Source organism: Oncorhynchus nerka, linkage group LG7 (genome assembly GCF_034236695.1).
Source record: "Oncorhynchus nerka isolate Pitt River linkage group LG7, Oner_Uvic_2.0, whole genome shotgun sequence".
Taxonomy (NCBI): domain Eukaryota; kingdom Metazoa; phylum Chordata; class Actinopteri; order Salmoniformes; family Salmonidae; genus Oncorhynchus; species Oncorhynchus nerka.
In genome coordinates this window covers 53,379,992-53,403,152 of record NC_088402.1, presented here as the reverse complement: position 1 = coordinate 53,403,152, position 23,161 = coordinate 53,379,992, and the positions used below count along the sequence as shown (strand labels likewise).

General features: G+C 44.3%; 1 protein-coding gene across 1 annotated transcript in view; it reads left to right on the top strand.

Annotated features, from left to right (window-relative positions):
* Positions 1 to 755: 755 nt before the first annotated feature.
* Positions 756 to 23,161, top strand: part of LOC115131930 (acid-sensing ion channel 1-like) — a 70,264-nt gene continuing 47,858 nt past the window's right edge. The window contains exons 1-2 of the mRNA XM_029664031.2: positions 756 to 1,949; positions 6,509 to 6,704. Of these exons, the coding sequence (XP_029519891.1) occupies positions 1,588 to 1,949; positions 6,509 to 6,704 (558 nt within the window). The 5' untranslated portion in view covers positions 756 to 1,587. The remainder of the gene's footprint in view (positions 1,950 to 6,508; positions 6,705 to 23,161) is intronic.

Here is a 23,161-nt window from a genome sequence, read left to right as displayed (position 1 = left end):
TTTCAAAGTTACCATTGGCCTCATGGTGAAATCCCTGAGCTGTTGTCTTCCTCTCTAGCAACTGAGTTTGAAGGATGCCTGTATCTCTGCAGTGAATGGGTGTAGTTAATAACTTCACCATGCTCAAAGGGTTATTCAATGTCTGCTTTTTTTTTTTACCCATCTTCCCAGTGGCGGTTCTAGCTTGTATGCCTCCCTGCCTATTATTGCACACAGAGTCCATGTCTACTGCTGTATTTATTTAGGCTTATTGACAAGACATTTCATTTTTAATTACATTTGTAAACGTTTCGAAAAACATAATTCCACTTTGACATGTTGGGCTATTGTATATATGCCCGTGACAAAAAAAAAAAATATAAATGTAATACATTTTAAATTCAGGCTATAACACAACAAAATGTTGAACACTTCCTGTAGGCACTGTGCCCGTTGGGGGCTAAATGTGTCTTGGTTTATTGATGAACACCAATACAATACATACAATGGAGGCCTACAGTTGATCTCTTTAGTGCATATAGCGTTAGAGAGAGAGATTAAAATGATGATGTGGCGGGTGCGTTCTTTTGCGTTCTCCTATCATCTGTTTGCATGATTGGAGAGTTAACTTAGATCACAACTGCATGCCACAGTTCACACCTCTCAGTGTGGCGCAGGACTTGTCCTCTCGCTTGCACTCTGCTCTCACTGCGAGTGCTAGACAAATATGCATGAAGAAAAAAACGCTCACGAGTCACGACCGACCAATGCAACAGCGAAGCCCTCAGTCCCACAGAACATCCCCTCGGACCTCTCCCTGCGGATATAACCGCGGTTCTGCCAAAAGACAGACACAAAGGAACGACGGATATGAATTCGTTTTCAACAGGGAGCTGAAGCTGGACAGTCAACACGGATGAGCCCTGTCTCACTCACTCCTCTTCATGCCTCCATGACGTGCGTTTCTCCTTTTTTTTCAGTCAACAATTAATCTGAGACCAACGCTCGATGACCGAACGTGGTCCATATCTTTCACAGCTGTAACTGCTTTACGCGTTTTGAGATCGGCTACCTGGACTCTTGACAAGACCGCACAGAAGCAGTGTTTCCGAACACCGTCCAACGATCAAGACTTTTCTTGCGGAAAAGAGAAGCATTTTGGTGACTCATAGGCTACTCTTGAATTATTAGCTTTATGTTGACTCTTACTGAGAATTCATGCGCGCCTGACTTCAATGTGGGAATCCTGCGTTTTTTGCATTCCGCCTTTTGGATGGTGATAACCACGCGACAGCAAATCCCGCGCTGGTTTCCCGCACGTTCTGGCAGTTAGTCGTTAAATAGCTATTACTTGCCTATTGCCAGGTGTATCGGAGATGCCACAGGTGCATGGTATGGATTGTATATGAAGCAGATGCTCAAAGATCACATATTATTCAGTGTACGAAATTGAAAGAGTACATGATTCTGTAGCGTGTGTTTTTTTATCAGCTTGGATAGATAGTTGAATACGGCTGTGAGGCGAAGTAATTTACCCGCCTTCTGAACTGCAAACCAATTCAATGTCCCTCCGCATTCTGTATAGCTATTAACCCAGGCTGTAACACAATGGACCTCAAAGTAGAATCAGAAGAAATGGACTGCAAAAAGCCACCCGCTATTGAAGTTTTTGCGCACAACTCAACGCTGCACGGAATTTCGCACATCTTCACCTATGAGCGAGTCTGCGTCAAGCGTTGTCTATGGGTCGTGTTCTTCCTGGGATCCTTGACTTTATTAATGTTTGTGTGCGTGGACCGTATACACTTCTACCTGGAGTATCCGCACGTCACCAAACTGGACGAGATCTCGACCCCGATGATGGTGTTCCCCGCTGTCACCTTCTGCAACCTAAACTTTTTCCGCTTCAGTCACGTGACGCGCAATGACCTGTACCACGCAGGGGAGCTGCTCGCGCTGCTCAACCAGAGGTGCGTTAAACTTGTGACAAAATGTGGATTTGCAGTGGCACTCTATTCCCTATAAAATGCACTATGTTACGTTTTGTCTGGAGCCCTGAAATGGTACCTTATGCTCATGTGGCCCTGGACCAAACTACACAGGGACATTTGAACGTATAACCATAGATCAGAGTGGAATCATCAGTGGGAGTTCATTAGACATAGTCGGGCAGTAGCCCTAGTTCCCTCAAAGGATTTGGTTCCCTTCGACTAATAATCACATTCAGACTGTTTTTCTATGTGTGCCTAAAGAAGAGGATATGCAGTGTAGAGAGATGTGTGTGACGTGATCTCCTGTGCAGAGCACAGTGCACACAGGTGTCACCAGTAGCCACCAGTTTGGTGTACGACCGTGTAAGTTCAATTCAACAGTGCTGTACTGCAGGCCTATATTGTTAGCTTCTTGATTTACAGATCCTCTCTGTGAGACATTCAGCCTTTACAATAGTCATGACAAGTCAGAGGCAGAACCGAATCAGTCATAAGTAAGACGAATGGTGAGGCTGGCAAGGTGCTCCGTCGTCTGTAACGGTGTTTGTGCCTCACATCCTCAGGATGCACTTTTTTCTCACTCTGATGCTTTGATTTCCTTACTGTTGGTGAGTCATGCCAGCCCCGCTTAGAGAGGAAGCCCTGATTTGTCTGGCCTTGGTTGGATTAGCAGAGAGGGCTTTACTGTCACAAAACCCCAGAGAAGAGCAGCAGCAGCAGCTGTGAGAGGACGGTATTACCGCCTCGCTCACTGGTGCACAGCCCCGTGCCATCTCCAACTTGGGGTAATGTGTGGGGCTTAAGACGCTAGAGACAGACGTTGCTTGCTCTGATTAACAGGAGCCAAAATGAAACCATATTTGTAAAGAATGCATTTGGCAGACTGCACTCCACAGTCTTTACTAAGTATTGTAATATTAGTCCCTGCATTCCATCAAACCCTTGGGATTCGTTATTACCCAATTCCAAATCCGACACTCCTAAAGGGTTCTTCAGCTGTCCCCATAGAAAGCGTTCTACCTGGAACCAAAAATGATTCTTCAAATGGGTTCTCATATGGGGATAGCCAAAGAACCCTTTTAGGTTCAAGATACAACCTTTTTCCTAAGAGTGTATGGTTCCTTGTTGTTTCTACCAGGGATGACAGATAAGGTGTAGTTGTCTGAAATGAAAATGGTTTATATTGTACACACTGTACAGTGTGCGACTAGACATTGGCTTTCTAAGAGTGGGAGCAGGGAGTGGAGGAGGTGTATCGTATTTCCATGCAGACAAGAGTTTGACTAATACCTGCCTGAGACTGTGTGATTAACACACTGTTATCCCCATGGCATTTTGATTTGATTTGATAAGGATCCCCATTGGCAACAGCTAGTCTAACTGTGGTCTGACACGTAGTGAAAGAGACATCACAGACAACAATAGTTTACGCTTTACATTACAAAAACATAAACGTGTGAACATCACAGACTTTAAAAAAAAGAAGAGAGACAACTAAAGACGCACACGTTTAAATAAGAACAATACAGCTGAAGAATAATAATGTGTGGTGTGTGTGTGTGTATGGTGTCAGTATCGTCTCGCAAATGTCAGTGCTGATGGCTGATGAGACGATCACAGCAGGCACGTCTGGCTCTCCATCCCTCCCTGTTTGATCGTGTTGCTGCCCGCCGGGCTCTGCAGCAACAGCTGATGCATTTCATCGACACACACAGCGTCTGAGGTGGAGCTACGGGAAAGACACAAGTGGTGGCAGGAAGAGGAAGGACTGTCACTGGACATAGAGAAAAATGACAGCAGAGAGACCGAGAAAAACCACGAGGGAGTGGAGCGAAGGGATAGAATGAGGGAGTGGAGCGAAGGGATAGAATGAGGGAGTGGAGCGAAGGGATAGAATGAGGGAGTGGAGCGAAGGGATAGAATGAGGGAGTGGAGCGAAGGGATAGAATGAGGGAGAAGATGAGAGATGGCTGTCGAAAGTGGGAGAGAAACACAAGAACTGACATAATTAGGGAATGTAAAATAGAATGTTATAGGGCCGCGTAGGCACCAATGGGTTTGGTGGTCTGGTTTTCATTCAGGGGGAAACGTCCCATTTCATCATTTATGACAATTCCACACAGTCACTAGAACTGTGACTGATGAATGCTTTGTACAATGTACCATCTGGTACAGGTTTCTGCTTCTTGATTGAAATGGTCGGTCTTTGTGAATGAAGCTTTATGAATGAATACTTGTCTCCTTGTCCTCGCTCTCAGGGGAAGAAACGTGTGTCACATTATCAAGAGGCCGCATTTCCATGTAGTATCACATGACAGCAGACCCAGTAGCTGTTTGAAATGGTAGGCCGACATTATATCATCACGCGGGCACTTGTTCTGAGGCTACGTTTATGTTGTTATGTTAAACCCATAGTCTTCAGGAAAGAAAAACGCTTGAGAGATTAGATCAAAAATATTTTTAAAAAGGCAAGCTTTTCGTTTCCCAAGAGGGAGAATTTAAGAATTCTGTTTCCAAAAAGTATGAACTTTGTCCATTCAGGGAGTCAGCGAGAATGGCTGCTTAGCAGAGAGGGAAATATCAGGTTTTCTTCCCCATTTCCACAACTTTAAAACCACTTGACTTGTTTGGAGAATTAGAGTCGGTGCTTATTCACTTATCCTGTCTCCCATGGTGGAGAGGCAATGTGGTTATTCCCTCATTTGTTAAACCCTCATCTAGAAATGAAAGTGCTGGTGGTGTGAAATCCAATTGAGCGACTCTCTCGCTCTCGCTCTCTCTGTCTCGCTCTCTCTCTCTCTCCCCCTCCCTCCCCTCTCTCTCCCCACGCCACCTCCAGTGTTTGCCATGGCTGCTCTGGGGAAATGTCTCGTGGCGGGATATTAAAACTCCATCCATACTGTGGGAAAAGTGTCAGCGCGTACTGATTCTGTCAGGCTTGTGTGCGTTTGGGATTTTTATCTCATAAGTGCACACTTGACAGCTTTATCCACTGCAGCAACATTGGGGAGCAAAGGCCTCAACTCAATTAAGTCCTCCTTTAATCAATGGAAGGCTCTGTTTGAGATGGCACTTAGCAACAGCCATAGAGAACATCTAAATTGGATCAGATAGGTACTTCCTGAGGTACTGGGCCGTACTCTCACCTCATCGGCATAATGAACCAAATATGAGAGGTGGAATAGTAGATGGGTAATTCAATGTTTAATGGCTTTCAGTTTGATGAGACTGGCTTTCTATTAAACTTAGTATACTCAGGTGATTTGATGGCTCTGTAACCCCTAGACTTAAAAAAATAATAATTATACATAGATCGGCCGCAGACTTTAATGCAGCACACTTATTTTATGAGAATCCCACATCGGATTAAAAACCCCTTCTTATTGAGTCAAACCTATTTAAAAAAAAAAAAAAAAAAAAAAAAAAGTTTTTTAAAAATCACGCTCATTCCTTTAACGTTTTGAGGTGTTTGGTGATGCCGTGTTGTGATAGCACAACACGGCACCACCAAGTCAATATGGAGCGTGCCAGTGGACGTTATGCTGCTATTTATTCATGCTGGGCAGCAGGCAGACATCATGGTCAGATTTAGCCGGCCTCTCCACTGCTCTATTACAAGAATATCTCCCACTGATTATGTTGTGTGCAGTGAGTGGGTAGACACTCCCTTCCCACTCTGTGACTTATTATTGTGTGGATGGAAGGAAAACATACACACAGGAACACACATGCTTGTGCAAACACACGTGCACATTCCAACTCACATGGACACCCACAGACGCACACAGTGTGTGTGTGCGTGTGTCTATGTGTGTGAGTGAGTGAGTGCATGGGTGCTAAGGTGCGGAGAGTCAGTGCAGGTGGTCAGTGCAGCTCAAGTGTTCAGCAGTCTGATGTCTTGCAGATAGAAACTGTCTCTGAGCCTGTTGATATCAGACCTTATGTTCCGATACCGTCTGTTCGGCGGTAAGGGAGTGAACAGCTCGTGGCTGGGCTGTGTGTGGGGTTCTTGATGATGCTGCAGGTCTTTCTCAGACACCGTTTCAAGTAGATGTCCTGGTTGGGTGGGAACATGACCCAAAGGGAAGACAGTTTGTTTTCCCAAGAGTTGATGGAATTCACTTCTTATTAGTAAACCGAACCTAAAGGGATTCACAATACATTTTTTCAATGTAAATCACAATGTGACATTGTCTAAACCCCCCCAATTTTATTTATTTATTTGTGTTATGCCTTTTCCATAAATGTGAGAATGGCTACATCTTATTCTTAAAAGCTCACGTCTGCCCAAGCTAATTGCCATGCTTTCAAACATGTATTTTTTTGTGGGAAGAGTAATAGCAGGAGGAAGGGCATCAATTGACCTACTTTTGAATATGTTGAACAATTAAGTTTGTGACTAAACTATTTTGGATTCCTTCCTTCCTTCCTTCCTTCCTTCCTTCCTTCCTTCCTTCCTTCCTTCCTTCCTTCCTTCCTTCCTTCCTTCCTTCCTTCCTTCCTTCCTTCCTTCCTTCTCTCGCTCTTTCTCTCTCTAGATATGAAATTAGGGACACCCACCTGGTGGAGGACAGTGTTCTGGAGGCCCTGAAGGACAAAGCTGACTTCCACAACTTCAAGCCCCGCCCATTCAACATGCGCGAGTTCTATGACCGCACAGGACATGACATCAAGGACATGTTGCTGGCGTGTCACTTCCGGGGGGCCGAGTGCAGTGCCGATGACTTCCAAGTGGTAAGTTACCCGAGGGCCTTGGATCATCTTTCAAGACAATCGTTGTGTTTATGTACCAAAGACACACAAAAAAAAAAACAGCAACTACTACTAATGCTCTCAAAAACGGTATGATACAGTATGTGCATCTCTGCTCTGCTTCCTGAGTCTGTTTGTAGTACATCTGACTGCAACTCAAAGTCAAAATCGACCTATATCACAATACATTTCATCTTCATATCTAATTTAATGCTGTAATGAGCGTGGTGGCTCTACTGTGCTCCACTGTGCTATTTGACTCAACCAGGCAGGAATGCCCTCTTGTGATCACCCACCATGCCCACAGCTGATGTTTGAGAGCTTTGGCAACAAACAGAATCCCTTTTCGTAATGTGTTTGTTAATCTATTCAAACACCGTTTGTAGTGTAATCCCTAAAAAACTCAGGTTGGAAGCTAGTCTTTTATCTTTCATTATTTGGGATTTTTTCCCCCCATCAAAACAAGAGAGCGGCTGGCACGGCATGCTGCGCGGAGCTCTCCTCAGAGACTTGGTGTTCAAAGCTGCATGTGGGAAGTAGATGTGGAATATGCGGTAGAGATGGGATGAAAGATTCATGTTTAAGGGAGACTGTGGGATACTGTATGTAATGGACGACATATGTGGCTGGCACTGTAAACGTTTGTTTTGTAATTTACTGCAGCTAGCTGATGCAACTTCATCATAGGGTCGCCGGCGGACTTACCATTAGGCAGAAGAGGCCATTTCCTTAGGCCTCCCATTATCAAGGGGTGTCGTGAGCTGGGCATATACAAAAATACAGTGGCAAGAAAAAGTATGTGAACCCTTTGGAAATGCTTGGATTTCTGCATAAATTGGTCATAAAAGTTGATCTGATTTTCAGCTAGGTCACAACAATAGACAAACACAGTTTTCTTAAACTGATAAGACACAAACAATTACACGTTTTCATGTCTTTGTTGAACACACCGTGTAAACATTCACAGAAAAGTATGTGAACCCTTGTAATAACTGGTTGACCCTCCTTTGACAGGAATAACCTCAACCAAACCTCAACCAAACGTTTTTTCAGCAACAGTGCTGAACTTTCTCCATTTATAGACAATTTGTCTTACCGTGGACTGATGAACATCAAGGCTTTTAAAGATACTTTTGTAACCCTTTCTTGCTTTATGCAAGTCAACAATTCTTAATATTAGGTCTTCTGAGATCTCTTTTGTTCGAGACATGGTTCACATCAGACAATGCTTATTGTGAATAGCAAACTCAACATTTGTGAGTGTTTTTTATAGGGCAGGGCAGCTCTAACCAACATCTCCAAACTCGTCTCATTGATTGGACTCCAGGTTAGCTGACTCCTGACTCCAATGAGCTTTTAGAGAAGTCATTAGCCTAGGGGTTCACATACTTTCCCTACCTTCACTGTAAATGTTTAAATTATCTATTCAATATAGACAAGAAAAATACAATAATTTGTGTTTTATTAGTTTAAGCACACTATGTTTGTCTATTGTTGTGACTTAGATGAAGATCAGATCAAATTTGATGACCATTTTATGCAGAAATCGAGGTAATTCCAAAGGGTTCACATCATTTTTCTTGACACTGTAAAAAATGGTTTCATATTTTTTTTTTCACGGGGCGCTGTTGGAAGCCAAGGATGTAGAACACGATTCCCTATCGCCCCTGAGTTAGTGACCAAATGTATATATTTAACCTTGCAAAATGGTATATATTTATGTTTGGTCAGGCGTCTTGAAGAGACCTCTAAACAATTCAGATCAAGTCTGAGAAATGTACGTTTGTAATGTTGTCTACCTGGCCCAAAAGATGAAATCTGCAAGAGCAGGCCACAGCAAGCCCGCACCCTCTCCTGATTCACCCCGCCACCGGATGCTACGGCTAATGTCGGCTCCACGGGAACACTGATTGTAGAGCTGCTACAATCCGTGATGGGCAGCCTCAAATTTGACTCTCTCTACCAATCTCAGGTCAGAGATATCAATGGTCAAAGACAAGCTTAAAAAAATCTATTTGGAGTATACAGAATAAGCTCGACGCACACGGAGCAGCCTTATTGGAGCTGGAGCGCGGGGCTACAGACCACAGGTCTCGCATTAGCGAGCTAGAGGCTAACGTTGGCTCAATAACAACTAGGGTGGCATACCTCGATAATAGATGCAAAGACATGGAAAGTAGAATGCAGAGGTACAACATTCGTCTTCTGGAAATACCGGAGGGAGTGGAGGGCCCAAGACCCACGGAGTTCATGGCCCAGCTGCTTCAGGAGCTGCTCGGCCTGGAGGAGAAGCCGTTGCTAGACCTGGCCCACCGCGCCCTGCGTAGAAGGCCCCCTGGATGGAGAACCCCCCGCGACCATTTGTCATCAGGGCGCATTGCTTTCATGTCCGCAATGACATACTGAGGAGATCGGGAGAAGCATCTCCTCTCCTCTGCAAGGGTAAAAGAGTCTCTGTATTTGCGGACTACACCATGGCTGTGGCTAAGAAGGGGGCTAGCTTCGGAGCTGTGAAGCGCCAGCTACACGCCTGCCCGGGCATGAAGTTCAGCCTCATCTACCCTCCACTAAACCTACTATCTTGTCAGCCTCCGCTAGAGTTGTCCGAACCTTTGTCTGAATTTGCAGTTTCAGACCCTTGGAGAATGTTTTTAAATTTTTTTTTTTACCTTTATTTAACCAGGCAAGTCAGTTAAGAACAAATTCTTATTTTCAATGACGGCCTAGGAACAGTGGGTTAACTGCCTGTTCAGGGGCAGAACGACAGATTTGTACCTTGTCAGCTCGGGGGTTTGAACTTGCAACCTTCCGGTTACTAGACCAACGCTCTAACCACTAGGCTACCCTGCCGCCCCGTTTAATCCATCTGGGAAATCATCCTCTTTTTTTCTCATCGGTTACACGTATAGACTACTTCCTTGTAGATGACAGACTTCTCCATTCCATATCTTCATGTTCATAGAATCCAATTGTTGTATCTGACCACGCCCCTGTTACTATGGAAGTGGCCTTTCAAATCGCTGACAACCTGTGACCGCCTTGGCGGCTAAATACTCAACTGCTCAGTAATGAACACTTTTGTCCATTTTGTTTTGGGTCAAATCGGCTCTTTCATAAGTACGAATAGAACCCCAAACATCTATGCGTCTACTCTCTGGGGAAACTTTGAAAGCTTATATCAGAGGTTAAATTATTTCCTACACCGCACATGAGAACAAACTGAAAAAGGATAGGCTATGTTAACATGCTGTATTGCCTAATTAGATGACATCTCCAGATATTTATAAGGAGCGTTTAACTTTGCAAGCAGAATTTGACACATTAACGGACCAGGTTACTGAACTGCTTGTCAAGTCTAGGAGCACTTATTACGAACATGTAGCGTTTCAGGTAAGACCCAAGTGCAGACTGTGTTGATGTACCAATGTCTATTACAGCAACAGGGGCAGGCAAACGACAGGTCAAGGCAGGCAGGGGTCAATAATCCAGAGTAGTGGGGCAAAGGTACAGTACGGCAGGCAGGCTCAGGGTCAGGTCAGGCAGAGGTCGGTAATCCAGAGTAGGGGCAACGGTACAGGACAGCAGGCAGGCTCAGGGGCAGGCAGAGTGGTCAGGCAGGCGGGCTCAGAGTCTGAACAGGCAAGGGTCAAAACCAGGAGGGCGAGAAAAAGAGAGTGGGGAAAAGCAGGAGCTGAGAAAAACACTGGTTGACTTGACAAACAAAACGAACTGGCAACAAACAGAGAACACAGGTATAAATACACAGGGGATGATGGGGAAGATGGGCGACACCTGGAGGGGGGTGGAGACAATCACAAGGACAGGTGAAACAGATCAGGGTGTGACATAACACGGAGATAAAGCCAGTAATTGATTAGCTCACAAGTTACGTCAAATGTCATCACACCAGATTCCTAAAATTCATACATTGTCTGGGATATCAGATATCTTCTATTTGAGGCTACCTCATGCTCCTCTTGAGGCTTAATAAAGACATAATATTAAAAAATCCCCATCAAAATGTGTGTTTAAGCTAGCGATATTATTGATTTGCATGGGCTGCGTCTCAATCCACCGATGTCGGCCTTCCGCAGTCTGGCGTGGAAGGTGGCCGAGCTACAGCAGTGTTTGTCAAACTAGGAGACATCCCAAAAATCGGTCTTCTCACAAAAACATCTGTAGTGTCCGAACGGTTTGGGATACACACTAATCTGACCCTATATGGAAAGATGGGACTCTCCATTTTGCTCTATGAGCCCCGCAAGTGTCACGAGACTAGTCTGAAGGTAACCCGGAGCCGGGCCGAAAAATGAATGGAAATGAATAGGGCATTTCCACATAAAAGGCATACGGGTAATTCCACTAGAAATGATTATATATTTTTTTCTGATCATATATCTCTCACATACTTCTTTATTTTAACTATCTTATTAAATGCATGTCTATCTGCTAGTAGCAGTGAGGCCAAAGTCAATGTTCCTTCAAATACATTTTTTAAATATATATATATTTTTATACCGAAAGGGGTTGTTACGAATCCCTTTTGGCCCGACAGTCTAGGGGGGGATGGTAACGAGACCCGTAACATAACTCGTGCAATTTATAATAGTGACAAAGTAAAAGTTGAGAACGAAATAACCACGACAACTGAAATCTACCGTCAATCTCAGGGTTTATTGGAAAACACACGGTAATGGGGGGAGCAGGAAAAGGGGCTGAGCTAGACCCAAGGAAAGAAATAATAAGTATTCAAAAACACCCCTAAGCTAGACTAGCCTATTTCAACAACAGCTAACTAACTAACCAAAAATACAGTGGGTGGTCCACCCAGTTGTAACTAGTGTTAACAAAGTTTACCTACGGGTAGTGTATGCCCATGGGCAACTTGTCTTGGTTCCCCCTTTTCCCACCAGCAAACAAACACCATAACCAAAAACAATACTCACAGGTGAGGACATTTTTACATTTACATTTAAGTCATTTAGCAGACGCTCTTATCCAGAGCGACTTACAAATTGGTGCGTTCACCTTAAGACATCCAGTGGAACAGCCACTTTACAATAGTGCATCTAAATCTTTTAAGGGGGGAGGGGGTGAGAAGGATTACTTTATCCTATCCTAGGTATTCCTGAAAGAGGTGGGGTTTCAGGTGTCTCCGGAAGGTGGTGATTGACTCCGCTGTCCTGGCGTCGTGAGGGAGTTTGTTCCACCATTGGGGGGCCAGAGCAGCGAACAGTTTTGACTGGGCTGCGCGGGAACTGTACTTCCTCAGTGGTAGGGAGGCGAGCAGGCCAGAGGTGGATGAACGCAGTGCCCTTGTTTGGGTGTAGGGCCTGATCAGAGCCTGGAGGTACTGAGGTGCCGTTCCCCTCACAGCTCCGTAGGCAAGCACCATGGTCTTGTAGCGGATGCGAGCTTCAACTGGAAGCCAGTGGAGAGAGCGGAGGAGCGGGGTGACGTGAGAGAACTTGGGAAGGTTGAACACCAGACGGGCTGCGGCGTTCTGGATGAGTTGTAGGGTTTAATGGCACAGGCAGGGAGCCCAGCCAACAGCGAGTTGCAGTAATCCAGACGGGAGATGACAAGTGCCTGGATTAGGACCTGCGCTGCTTCCTGTGTGAGGCAGGGTCGTACTCTGCGGATGTTGTAGAGCATGAACCTACAAGAACGGGCCACCGCCTTGATGTTAGTTGAGAACGACAGGGTGTTGTCCAGGATCACGCCAAGGTTCTTAGCGCTCTGGGAGGAGGACACAATGGAGTTGTCAACCGTGATGGCGAGATCATGGAACGGGCAGTCCTTCCCCAGGAGGAAGAGCAGCTCCGTCTTGCCGAGGTTCAGCTTGAGGTGGTGATCAGTCATCCACACTGATATGTCTGCCAGACATGCAGAGATGCGATTCGCCACCTGGTCATCAAAGTGTGACAAAGTGATATGGAGGTGCTCAAACAAAAGATAGCTCAATACATAAAGACCGATAGAGACATAGTAGGAGAGAGTGAAACATAGCGCTCTACAGACATATGGCATTTGAACCAAGGGAAAGGAACTGTGATTGGGTAGGAAACAGGAGAAGGTGTGTCTTCTGATTGATGATTTATTGGTGACTGGTGATTGGTGATTGATGATTGATTGGGGAGTGATGATTTTCACCTGTGAGGGGAGAAGGAGAGAAAAGAACACAGGATACATACACACATACACACACACAGGATACCTGTATCGTTTACAGGGGTGCTAACATTCAAAATCAAATAGCCAATTGATCCTTGGTAGGACCACCTTGAAACAATTCCATATGTTAGCTAAGGAGAAAGTCAGCCCCGGGCCCTTAGACTAGGGGCAGGCACGTGCACAGACTCCAGACTTGCCCTTCCAGACTCCAAAGTGCCCTTTTGGGTGGTGGTATAATTTCCCCCCTGCTGTGTGCTGATACACTCAGACAGAGAGGTAAATCACAGTCAGTAAAATAAAATCGAGCTAGCCAACAAGCAGATGTACATCAATCATCCACATCAATGATCAGCTGATAGCCCACCCTCTTTTCCCGATGTCAATCACGCCTTTAAGATAAAATAGTAGTTTATCAATCCCCACAGGGGAAATTTGATTGCACCAGCCAATGCATACATCACCAATAAATACACCATAAAAACACAACAAACATAAAAGCATCATCATCAATATTTATAAAAAATATAAAAATATGAAGTGTCTGTGTTTAAGCCTCATATCTTATGGTAAGAAAGACTCTGTTGAAGGTCAAGTTAATCTGTCTGCCATCACACTGTGATGCTCCAGGCAGGTACTGTGGAGTATTGGCTTCTCAACTTCTACACCTTTTGAGGATTGCCTTATCCAGCATGGTCTCTAATTTGTCCTGGTTGGTGCCGATGCTAGATCCAGCCTTGCATCCTCCCAGGCAGATTACACTGTAAAACAGGACACTAACCACAGAATGTGTGCATTTTTGAGCAGACATCGAAAGATCTGAGCTTCCTTAAAAAGAATAACCTTTGCTGAGCCTTTTTTTAAACCATGGAGGTGTTCTCTTTCCAGTGCAGCTTATCGTCAATCACATTTAGCTCCTGGTGGTTTTGACTGCCCCATGCCACAAATTAGGGTATGTCCTCCCTGTATAGGGAATCATCATCCTTCATGATGCAGCCTACAATGGCTGAATTGTCTGAAAACTTTTGTAGGTGACTGTCACATTCTGACCTTAGTTATTTTATTATGTCTTTTTTTTAGTATGGTCAGGGCGTGAGTTGGGTGGGTTGGTTGTCTATGTTCCCTTTTCTATGTTTTTGGGATTTCTGTGTTTGTCCTGGTATGGTTCTGAATCAGAGGCAGCTGTCAATCGTTGTCCTTGATTGAGAACCATATTTAGGTAGCCTGGTTTCACTTTTGAGTTGTGGGTGACTCAGTTTATCTTATTAAAAATGGACACTGACCACGCTGCAAATTGGTCCAACCTCTCTTACTCCTCATCAGAGGAAGACGACGAACGTTACAGTGACAGGTGGCTTTGGGAGTCCCGGCAGTCTGCTGTGTAGAGGGTGAAGAGGAATGGTGACCAAACCGTCCCTTGTGGGGCACCTGTGTTAGTGATGATGTTGTCTGAGCCCGAGTGGTTCTGTAGTCTGACTCACTGCGGCCTGTGAGTGAGGTAGTCCATGGCCCAGGTGATGGTGGAAGGATGTAACTGCATGACTTGGAGTTGGCGGGCTAGAATATGGAGCTGGATGGAGGCACTGTAACTAGCTTGCTTACAGTTTGTGATGATGAGTGAGTGTGTCCTTGTTCCATTCATTTTCAGTCTTGGAGAGTACACAGCCTTTGTACTCTGCTCCATTGATTTAGTTTTGATGAAATGGTGATTTTCCTAGACACTGTCGTATCTCACCAGAGGACAGTTATGGAGGATTTTCTCTTTAATGCATCTTTGAAAGCCCTGTCCGGCCATCCCTCTCCTGTACCACTCCCCTCCTGTCCACACAGCACTAGAGAGAGAGAGAGAGAGAGGGAGAGAGAGAGAGAGAGAGAGAGAGAGAGAGAGAGAGAGAGAGCTCCTAAGAGACTTGGCATTCAAAGCTGCATGTGGGAAGTAGATGTGGAATATGCGGTAGAGATGGGATGAAAGATTCATGTTCAAGGGAGACTGTGGGAGACTGTATGTAATGGACGACATATGTGGGTGGCACAGTAAAAATAAATAAAAATCTGCCGCCAGCTGATGCTAATTCATCATATGGTTTTACTCTAAAATCTCCCACTGGGTTAAAGTCTCCTTGCCATAAATCTGCTGCGTTGGCTGGTTATGGATCCTCTGCCAGTTGCCAATAGTCTTAGCTGTCTTCCATTCATTTTCAGTCTTGGAGAGTACACTGCCTTTGTACTCTGCTTACTGCCCCATTGATTTAGTTTCAATTAAATTGTGATTTTCCAGGACACTATCATATCTCACCAGAGGACAGTTATGGAGGACAGAGAGGGAGCGAGAGAGAGAATTGAGCCAAGGTGTTAAGATGTGAATTGTTAATTATTTACAATCTTTGCTCATACACTGGCATGTACAGGTGAGGCTGGAGGTGAGGTCTTTGCCAATGCCCCATTGATGGGCATAGCAGCGTTGATCAGTTCCTGGCACCTCATCAAACATACTAGTCGGCCTCACACAAACACACACTGCAGGATCTACAAGCTCTAGATCAGTGGAAAATGTGTTTGCTTTGAGGATCTTCTGGTCTTTGATGTTTTGCAATACATGGTGAACGCTAGTTACCGTATTTATATTTTTCACCATGAGTTGCTGAATATTTTTCAGATCAGCTGGACTTAGATCAGGTCAGCATGTGTGGAGTAAGATTGGGTTTTCCTATTGGTCTCATCGCGACAACGTCCCTTGGGATCAAGTAGGATTTTCTGAGCACATGACCCAATCATTACGACGAGTAAGATGATGTTCGAGGATGAGTTTGATGAGATTTTTCATGTAACAAGCCTCAGCCATTAATTCTGAATGATATATTCCATTATGATATGCCAACCACGGGGACGGAGATGATATATTGCAAAAAGTGCCTGGGGTGATGGATGCTTGTGCAATTTAACAACCAATCCAATGATGTGGAATAGTGGAAGGCCCAATTGCATCTGATTTTAAAAACTGATTGGTGAAGAAAAAACACTCATTTAATTAAAAGATTAGAAAAACATCCTTCCTAGATTTGTTTATGGTATCGGCCTCATTCTTAGACCATTGCCTTTATAGCAATAGCCCGATGTGCATGTAGGGAGAGAAATTATTGTCCACTTCATCTACACGGAGTACTTTTTGAATCATCTACTTTTGGCTGATTGGCGTTATTCAGGTACTGTGCCAATACCCCTAGCACAGAGACCCCTAGAGGGCGTAGTTCTTCCTGATGTCGTATTACCTCTAGGCGTCGACGCAGTCGGCCCAGTCGGTAATACAACCCGCGTCTCCCATGGACTGGCTCATATATAAAACAAGCTCCATTCAGTCTGAAAAGGAGTCAAGCTCCTCCATAACTCGATTTAAGGGCTCAACGGTGGGGGGAGAAAAACCCCCGGAAAATTTGCATACTTTTTCACCACCATGCTTGAGTGGAAAATGCTACTTCCTGATGTTGGGATGCGCTCTCAGCCAGGAGTAAACAACAGACTCACGAGGTGTGCAACATCCGGGAAATTATGTGATTAACAGCCAATGTTTACTTTTTAATGTGGGGCTGTGACAGTCAATTGCAAATGAGTCTGACACAATGTATCTTACCTCACCACCACCAGTGAGGTAAGTTGGTCGTTGCCTGTCCAATCGGAGCTTCTCAAAGTCAGCGGGCGTGGTTGACAGTGCGGACCTCATCTTTGCTCTCACATCCAACCTGGATCAATATTTGGTTTTCATGCAGACGAGAGCACTGATGGTGCTTTCAAGACAACTTGAAAGCACCATCAGTGGTCAAATACGTGGTCAAATCATGACGTCTGTGATCTTCAGGTCGGAAAGTCGGAGCTCTAGAAAGAGGCCCGAGTTCCCGAGTTTGATTTCCAACTTGGAAGACCGTTCAAATGTCTTTTTATCCCAGTCAAGAGCTCGATTGTTTTTTGAGTTCCTAGGCATCTTGAACGCACTGAAGTCGGAAGTCGGGAGATTTCACTTACCGGCATGTCAACTGAGCCAGGATCACAGTAAAAATGGATTGGGAAGTAGGTCCCAAAGTGCTCTTCCAAGCGATGGAGGTGCGCAGTCATCACTCGTGTGGGACACTTACTGATGCTGATTTCTGTTAGCAAACATGCACAGCCGAAGCAAGGGGGCATGGTTCGCTTTTGTGAAGGATCTCTCCAATAAGAATTCTTTCCTCTGAATCCACTGATTCGGTCACTCCATGTTTTTGTTACATAGGCAAGGAGACACATTCTATTTTCATTACCTAGAAAGTCAACCAAGTCTGTTTTTTATTTATGTTTTTACATCCATTGTGAATGATGACCAGTTCCTCTCTCAGTGTGAAAAATCTTTCCAAAACTCCCCCTTGACAACCACCAAGCCTCTGTGTGAAATAGAACATTGTCATACTCTTGATCCCGTATCTCCACTTAGTTTCGCGAACAGGCGTGCGCGCAGAGGATGTGGTTTGATGTGGTTCACAATGGAAGTTACCTGCTGCAGTGTATCTCTGAGTCCTGTGCTCAGCCCTTTTGACTGCCAGTTGCTCTCGTTGTATCATACAATGCGTCCATCTGGCAGAGGCAGACACATTCATAACTGGAGTGCAGAGGCCGTCCCGCCATAGACGGAGCCCCATCTGTGCAAAAAGCCCACCATTCCATCCCATGCAATCTGTTTTTTTTGTCAATATAGCACACTGAACATCCTCTGTGCCGTTTCAGGCTCGGGAATCTTGAGACAGAACAGTATGTCCTTGTGAACAGCACCCCCCAACATGTATATCGAACAGAAGTCATAGCATGGGCATCTCAGCCCTCACAGCCAACATCCATTTGGAAGAGCATAAGCTGCGTAGTTTTTGATTCGTTCAGTCAAAGTTTACTCTTGATTGATAGCAATAGCATACATTCCTAATTTAAGAGTGGTCTCTGACAGTTATTGATGTGAGTTTCTGTGCCTCTGCCTCCCCAATCGTTGTTCTCACCATATCAGCTGCAGCCGGTAATATCAAGGTCTCTGCAACAGTGTGGGGTTTCATAGCGTAGTGGGCTTAGTCATTCTCCATGGGAATGATTCAAGTGCAACGGTCAAGTGTGGCCTTTTCCCGTGATCTAAGGACACTCTCTAGTTGAATTTGATTTTGTCGTTTTACATGACAATGGTTTTGAGATACAAAAGAAGATATTATAATATATCGTTTTTATTTTCTTAGTGCATTTCTATCCAGGATATTGTGACCCTTAGTTTGGGAACCTCTCAGCGAGCTAGTGCAAGTGCAAGAAGCAACTAGGAAACATGTTTTGTCTGAGATATTCGTGTCAACAATCAAATGTTTTAGGAAAGAGGGAAAATGACGAAGTGATTGCCAAATGAATAAGCATAAATGATAAAGAGGCAGCGATTACTGAGCCATTGAGTGAATCCGCCACCCCCTTGCTGCCTCTCAACGACTGATGGATGGAGGGAATGATCGGGGATAATTGGCCTCTTTAAATATGGCTGTGGGACAAAGAGATGGAGCTGGTTCAGAAATCCTCCCAAATGAACCGAGGGAGAGAGAAAGAGCTGCTGAAAAAAAGAGAAAAATGAGAGACAGAGAGAGATATACAGAGAGAGACAGACGGAGACAGAGAGGAATAGAAAGGGTGAGAAAACACCTCTAGGGACCTCTGCATCCTGCACTGATTGTCGGCCCCTCTTTCCTGTTTGTCAAATGCAGGCTTTGACAAGCCTATCCAGGGAACCAGGCACAGCAGCTGTTAGGTTACTGTGGGTTTATTCTATGTTCCCTGCTGTACGCTGTACGCTGTGCCATGACAGCTGTGCTATTACTTCCTTCTTCTGATCACTGTCTGTCATGTCGACTCCGGCAACTTCCTTTTCCTTGCGGGGTTTGGTGATAGACAAATGCAAAGCAACAAATCGCCGGCATCCTCACAAAAAATAACTTTGCATCCTTGCACATCGCTGCCTCATTTTAGCCGTGAAGGCATTTAGCCGATAGAAAGCATCAAATTGCATCTAAATTGGGCCGAAACAAAAGCACTCTGTGTGAAGACGATTAATGATTAACAAAACGAAGTCAGACTTAACTTCAGCTTTGTGACCTGTGTGGGTGTTCTTTATTGGAGGCCTCTCCAACATAATCCAGGAAGAATCAGGAATTGCCCAAGGCAACTGTCTAGGCCCCTTACTTTTTTCATTCATTGCTAATGACACGCCACGGGCTTTGATTAAAGCCATTAAAGTGTGTCTATGTATGCGGATGACTCAACACTATACATGTCTGCTACTACAGCGACTGAAATGACTACAACACTTAACAAAGAGCTGCAGTTAGTTTCAGAATGGGTGACAAGGAATAAGTTAGTCCTAATTATTTCAAAATTAACAGCATTGTTTTTGTGACAAATCATTCACTAAAACCTAAACCTCAACTAAATCTTGTAATGAATAATGTGGAAATTGAGCAAGTTGAGGTGACTAAACTGCTTGGAGAGACCCTGGATTGTAAAACTGTCATGGTCAAAATATGTTGATACAACAGTAGCTAAGATGGGGAGAAGTCTGTCCAAAATAAAGCGCTGAACACCACTATCAACAAGGCAGGTCCTCCAGGCCCTAGTTTTAATCGCACCTGGACTACTGTTCAGTCGTGTGGTCAGGTGCCACAAAGAGGGACTTGGCTCAGAACAGGGCAGCACGGCTGGCCCTTAAAAGCACACGGAGAGATAACATGAATCATATGCATGTTAATCTCTCTCTTGACTTCATCACTACTTGTTTTTGTAAGAAGAGTTGACAAGATGAATGCACTGAGATGTCTGTTTAAACTACTAGCACACAGCTCAGACACCCATGCACACCCCACAAGACATGACACCAAAGGTCCAGAACAGGCTATGGGAGGCGCAAAGTACTACATATAACCATGGCTACATGGAACTCTATTCCACATCAGGTAACTGATGCAAGCAGTAGAATCAGATGTAAGAAAGAGATAAAAATACACCTTATGGAATTGCGGGGACTGTGAGGAGACACACAGGTGCAGACACATGCAAACACACACACACGCTAGCACACACTCCACACACAGGTACATTGTAATATTGTTGTATGGTGGTATTATACATTTTGTATTGTAGATGTACTGGTGTAATAATGTTATTTGATGTGGTGTTTTATCTTTTTTTTTGTGTGTGTGTGTGTGATGTAAGTGCCTTAATGTATTTGGATACCAGGAAGGGTAGCTGCTGCCTTTGCATTATCTAATGGGGATCACTAATAAATGCAAGTATAAATACCCTCAGGCCCACGAGTGGTGTTTATCCAACCATTCTCCCGCTTTCTTTTTCTCTCTTTTCTTCTCCTTTCAACAATGTCCCTCACCGCTCCTTCATTTTGACCACTACGTCTCCTTCGCACCACCCCCATGGGCATGACAATTCTCATGATCTTTTCATGCTGCACTCTCTCTATCCTCCACTCCTTTACCCTTTCCCCATTTCTCCCGTTCCCCCAGAATCCCTCTTCATCCCTTTTCGGTGAGTGTCAGGTTTTCAAAAAAACAACAAACGAAAAAAAGACGAGAAGTGAGGCGGAAATTTAAGGAGCATGTGAAATCACTTAAAGGGGCAGCGTTGAAGTTGATCCCTCGTGCCGTTGTGATGAGGCATGCATGCTGTACCAAATGAGTTTCTTTCCCTCTGCTGAATACAATGTGTTTAGTGCTGACCATCTCAGAAGTTTAATCAATGGTAAAGATAACCACTTTACCTAAAGCAGTGGGTAAATACTCGTAAAGCTTATGAAGAAGAGTGATACAAGTAATGTTAAGGCTAGCCAATGCCCAGTCGCCAACACTGGACCTTCCAAATAGAGCAGGAGACTGGAGGTGATGGGAGAGCACATTGTTGAATAATAGTGAAGACATCAACACGATGAAATAACAAATATGGAATCATATAGTAACCAAAAAAGTGTTAAACAAATCAAAATATATTTTAGATTTTAGATTCTTCAAAGTAGCCACCCTTTGCCTTGATGACAGCTTTGCATACTCTTGGTATTCTCTCAACAAACTTCACCTGGAATGCTTTTACAACAGTCTAAGGAGTTCCCACATATGCTGAGCACTTGTTGGCTGCTTTTCCTTCACTCTGCGGTCCAACTCATCCCAAACTATCTCAATTGGGTTGAGGCCAGGTCATCTGATGCGCAGCACTCCATCACTTTCCTTCTTGGTCAAATAGCCCTTACACAGCCTGGAGGTGTGTTGGGTCAATGTCCTGTTGAAAAGCAAATTATAGTCCCACTAAGCGCAAACCAGATGGGATGGCATATCACTGCAGAATGCTGTGATAGCCATGCTGGTAAAGTCTGCCTTCAATTCTAAATAAACCACTGACAGTGTCACCAGCAAAGCACCATCACACCTCCTCCTCCATGCTTCACGGTGCGAACCACACATGAGAAGATCATCATTCACCCATTCTGCGTCTCACAAAGACACAGCGGTTGGAAACAAAAATCTCAAATTTGGACTCATCAGACCAAAGGACAGATTTCCACCAGTCTAATGTATATTGCTCCTGTTTCTTGGCCCAAGCAAGTCTCTTCCTATTATTTGTGTCCTTTTGTAGTGGTTTCTTTGCATCAATTCAACCATGAAGGCCTGATTCACGCAGTCTCTGAACAGTTGATGTTGAGATGTGTCTGTTACTTGAACTCTGTGAAGCATTTATTTGGGCTGCAATTTCTGAGGCTGGTCACTCTACTGAACTTATCCTCTACAGCAGAGGTAACTCTGGGTCTTCCTTTCCTGAGGCGGTCCCCATGAGAGCCAGTTCCATCATTGCGCTTGATGGGTTTTGCGACTGCACTTGAAGGAACTTTAAAAGTTTTTGAAATGTTCCGCATTGACTGGTCTTCATGTATTAAAGTAAAGTCATTTCTCTTTGCTTATTTGAGCTGTTCTTGCCGTAATATAGACTTGGTCTTTTACCAAATAGGGCTATCTTCTGAATACCACCTTGTAACGACACAACTGATTGGCTGAAACATATTAAGAAGGAAAGAAATTCCACAAATTAACTTTTAACAAGACACACCTGTTAATTGAAATGCATTCCAGTTCACTACCCCCATGAAGCTGGTTGAGAGAATGCCAAGAGTGTGCAAAGCTGTCATCAAGGCAAAGGGTCACTACTTTGAAGAATCTCAAATATAAAATATATATTTTGATTTGTTTAACACTGTTTTGGTTACTACATGATTCCATATGTGTTATTTCATAGTTGTTATGTCTTCACCATTATTCTACAATGTAGAAAATTGTAAAAATGAAGAAAACCACTGGAATGTGTAGGTGTGTCCAAACGTTTGACTGGTACTGTATGTGTGCACATGTTCACATACACTTAAGCTGACAGGAATGCACACACACAATTACACACCGGCAGACACCAGACGCATGAATACACACACACATGACTTTATTTTCATTAAAAACACACACACACACACACACACACACACACACACACACACACACACACACACACACACACACACACACACACACACACACACACACACACACACACACACACACACACACACACACACACACACACACACACAGACAAACAGGCATAGGCAAATGTGCACACACATTCACAGGCATATGCATACCACAGGAGACTGCTGAGGGGAGGAGGGCTCATAATAATGGCTGGAATGGAGTGAATGGAATGGTATCAATGAATTTCGAAACCATTCCATTTATTCCATTCCAGCCATTATTATGAGCCCATCCTCCCCAATTAAGGTGCCACCAATCTCTTGTGACGCACACACAGGCATACGCATTTTCAAATGCATAATGCTCGCACACACAGGCATAGGCACACACACACTTCATGGCTCACTCTCCACACAACGCACATGATCTTGTCCGAGAAACCAACCCAGAGGGACAAGAGGAACTGACCCTAAATAAATATTTGATTTGTTTTGCCATTTCTCCACAAAATACAGCAAGATAGATTACAGGCGGCATAACAAAAAAATACATTCAATGAGATACAGAAGTTTAAAGTGGATGAATGCATTTCTCTACCATCAATTCAAAGCTTCCCCGTGTCTTAGCCCAGTCTGATAACCCTATCCAAACCCCGCATTGAAAGCGGCCTTCCAGATGAGCGATAATGCATCTCCTATTGTTCTGGGAATGGAG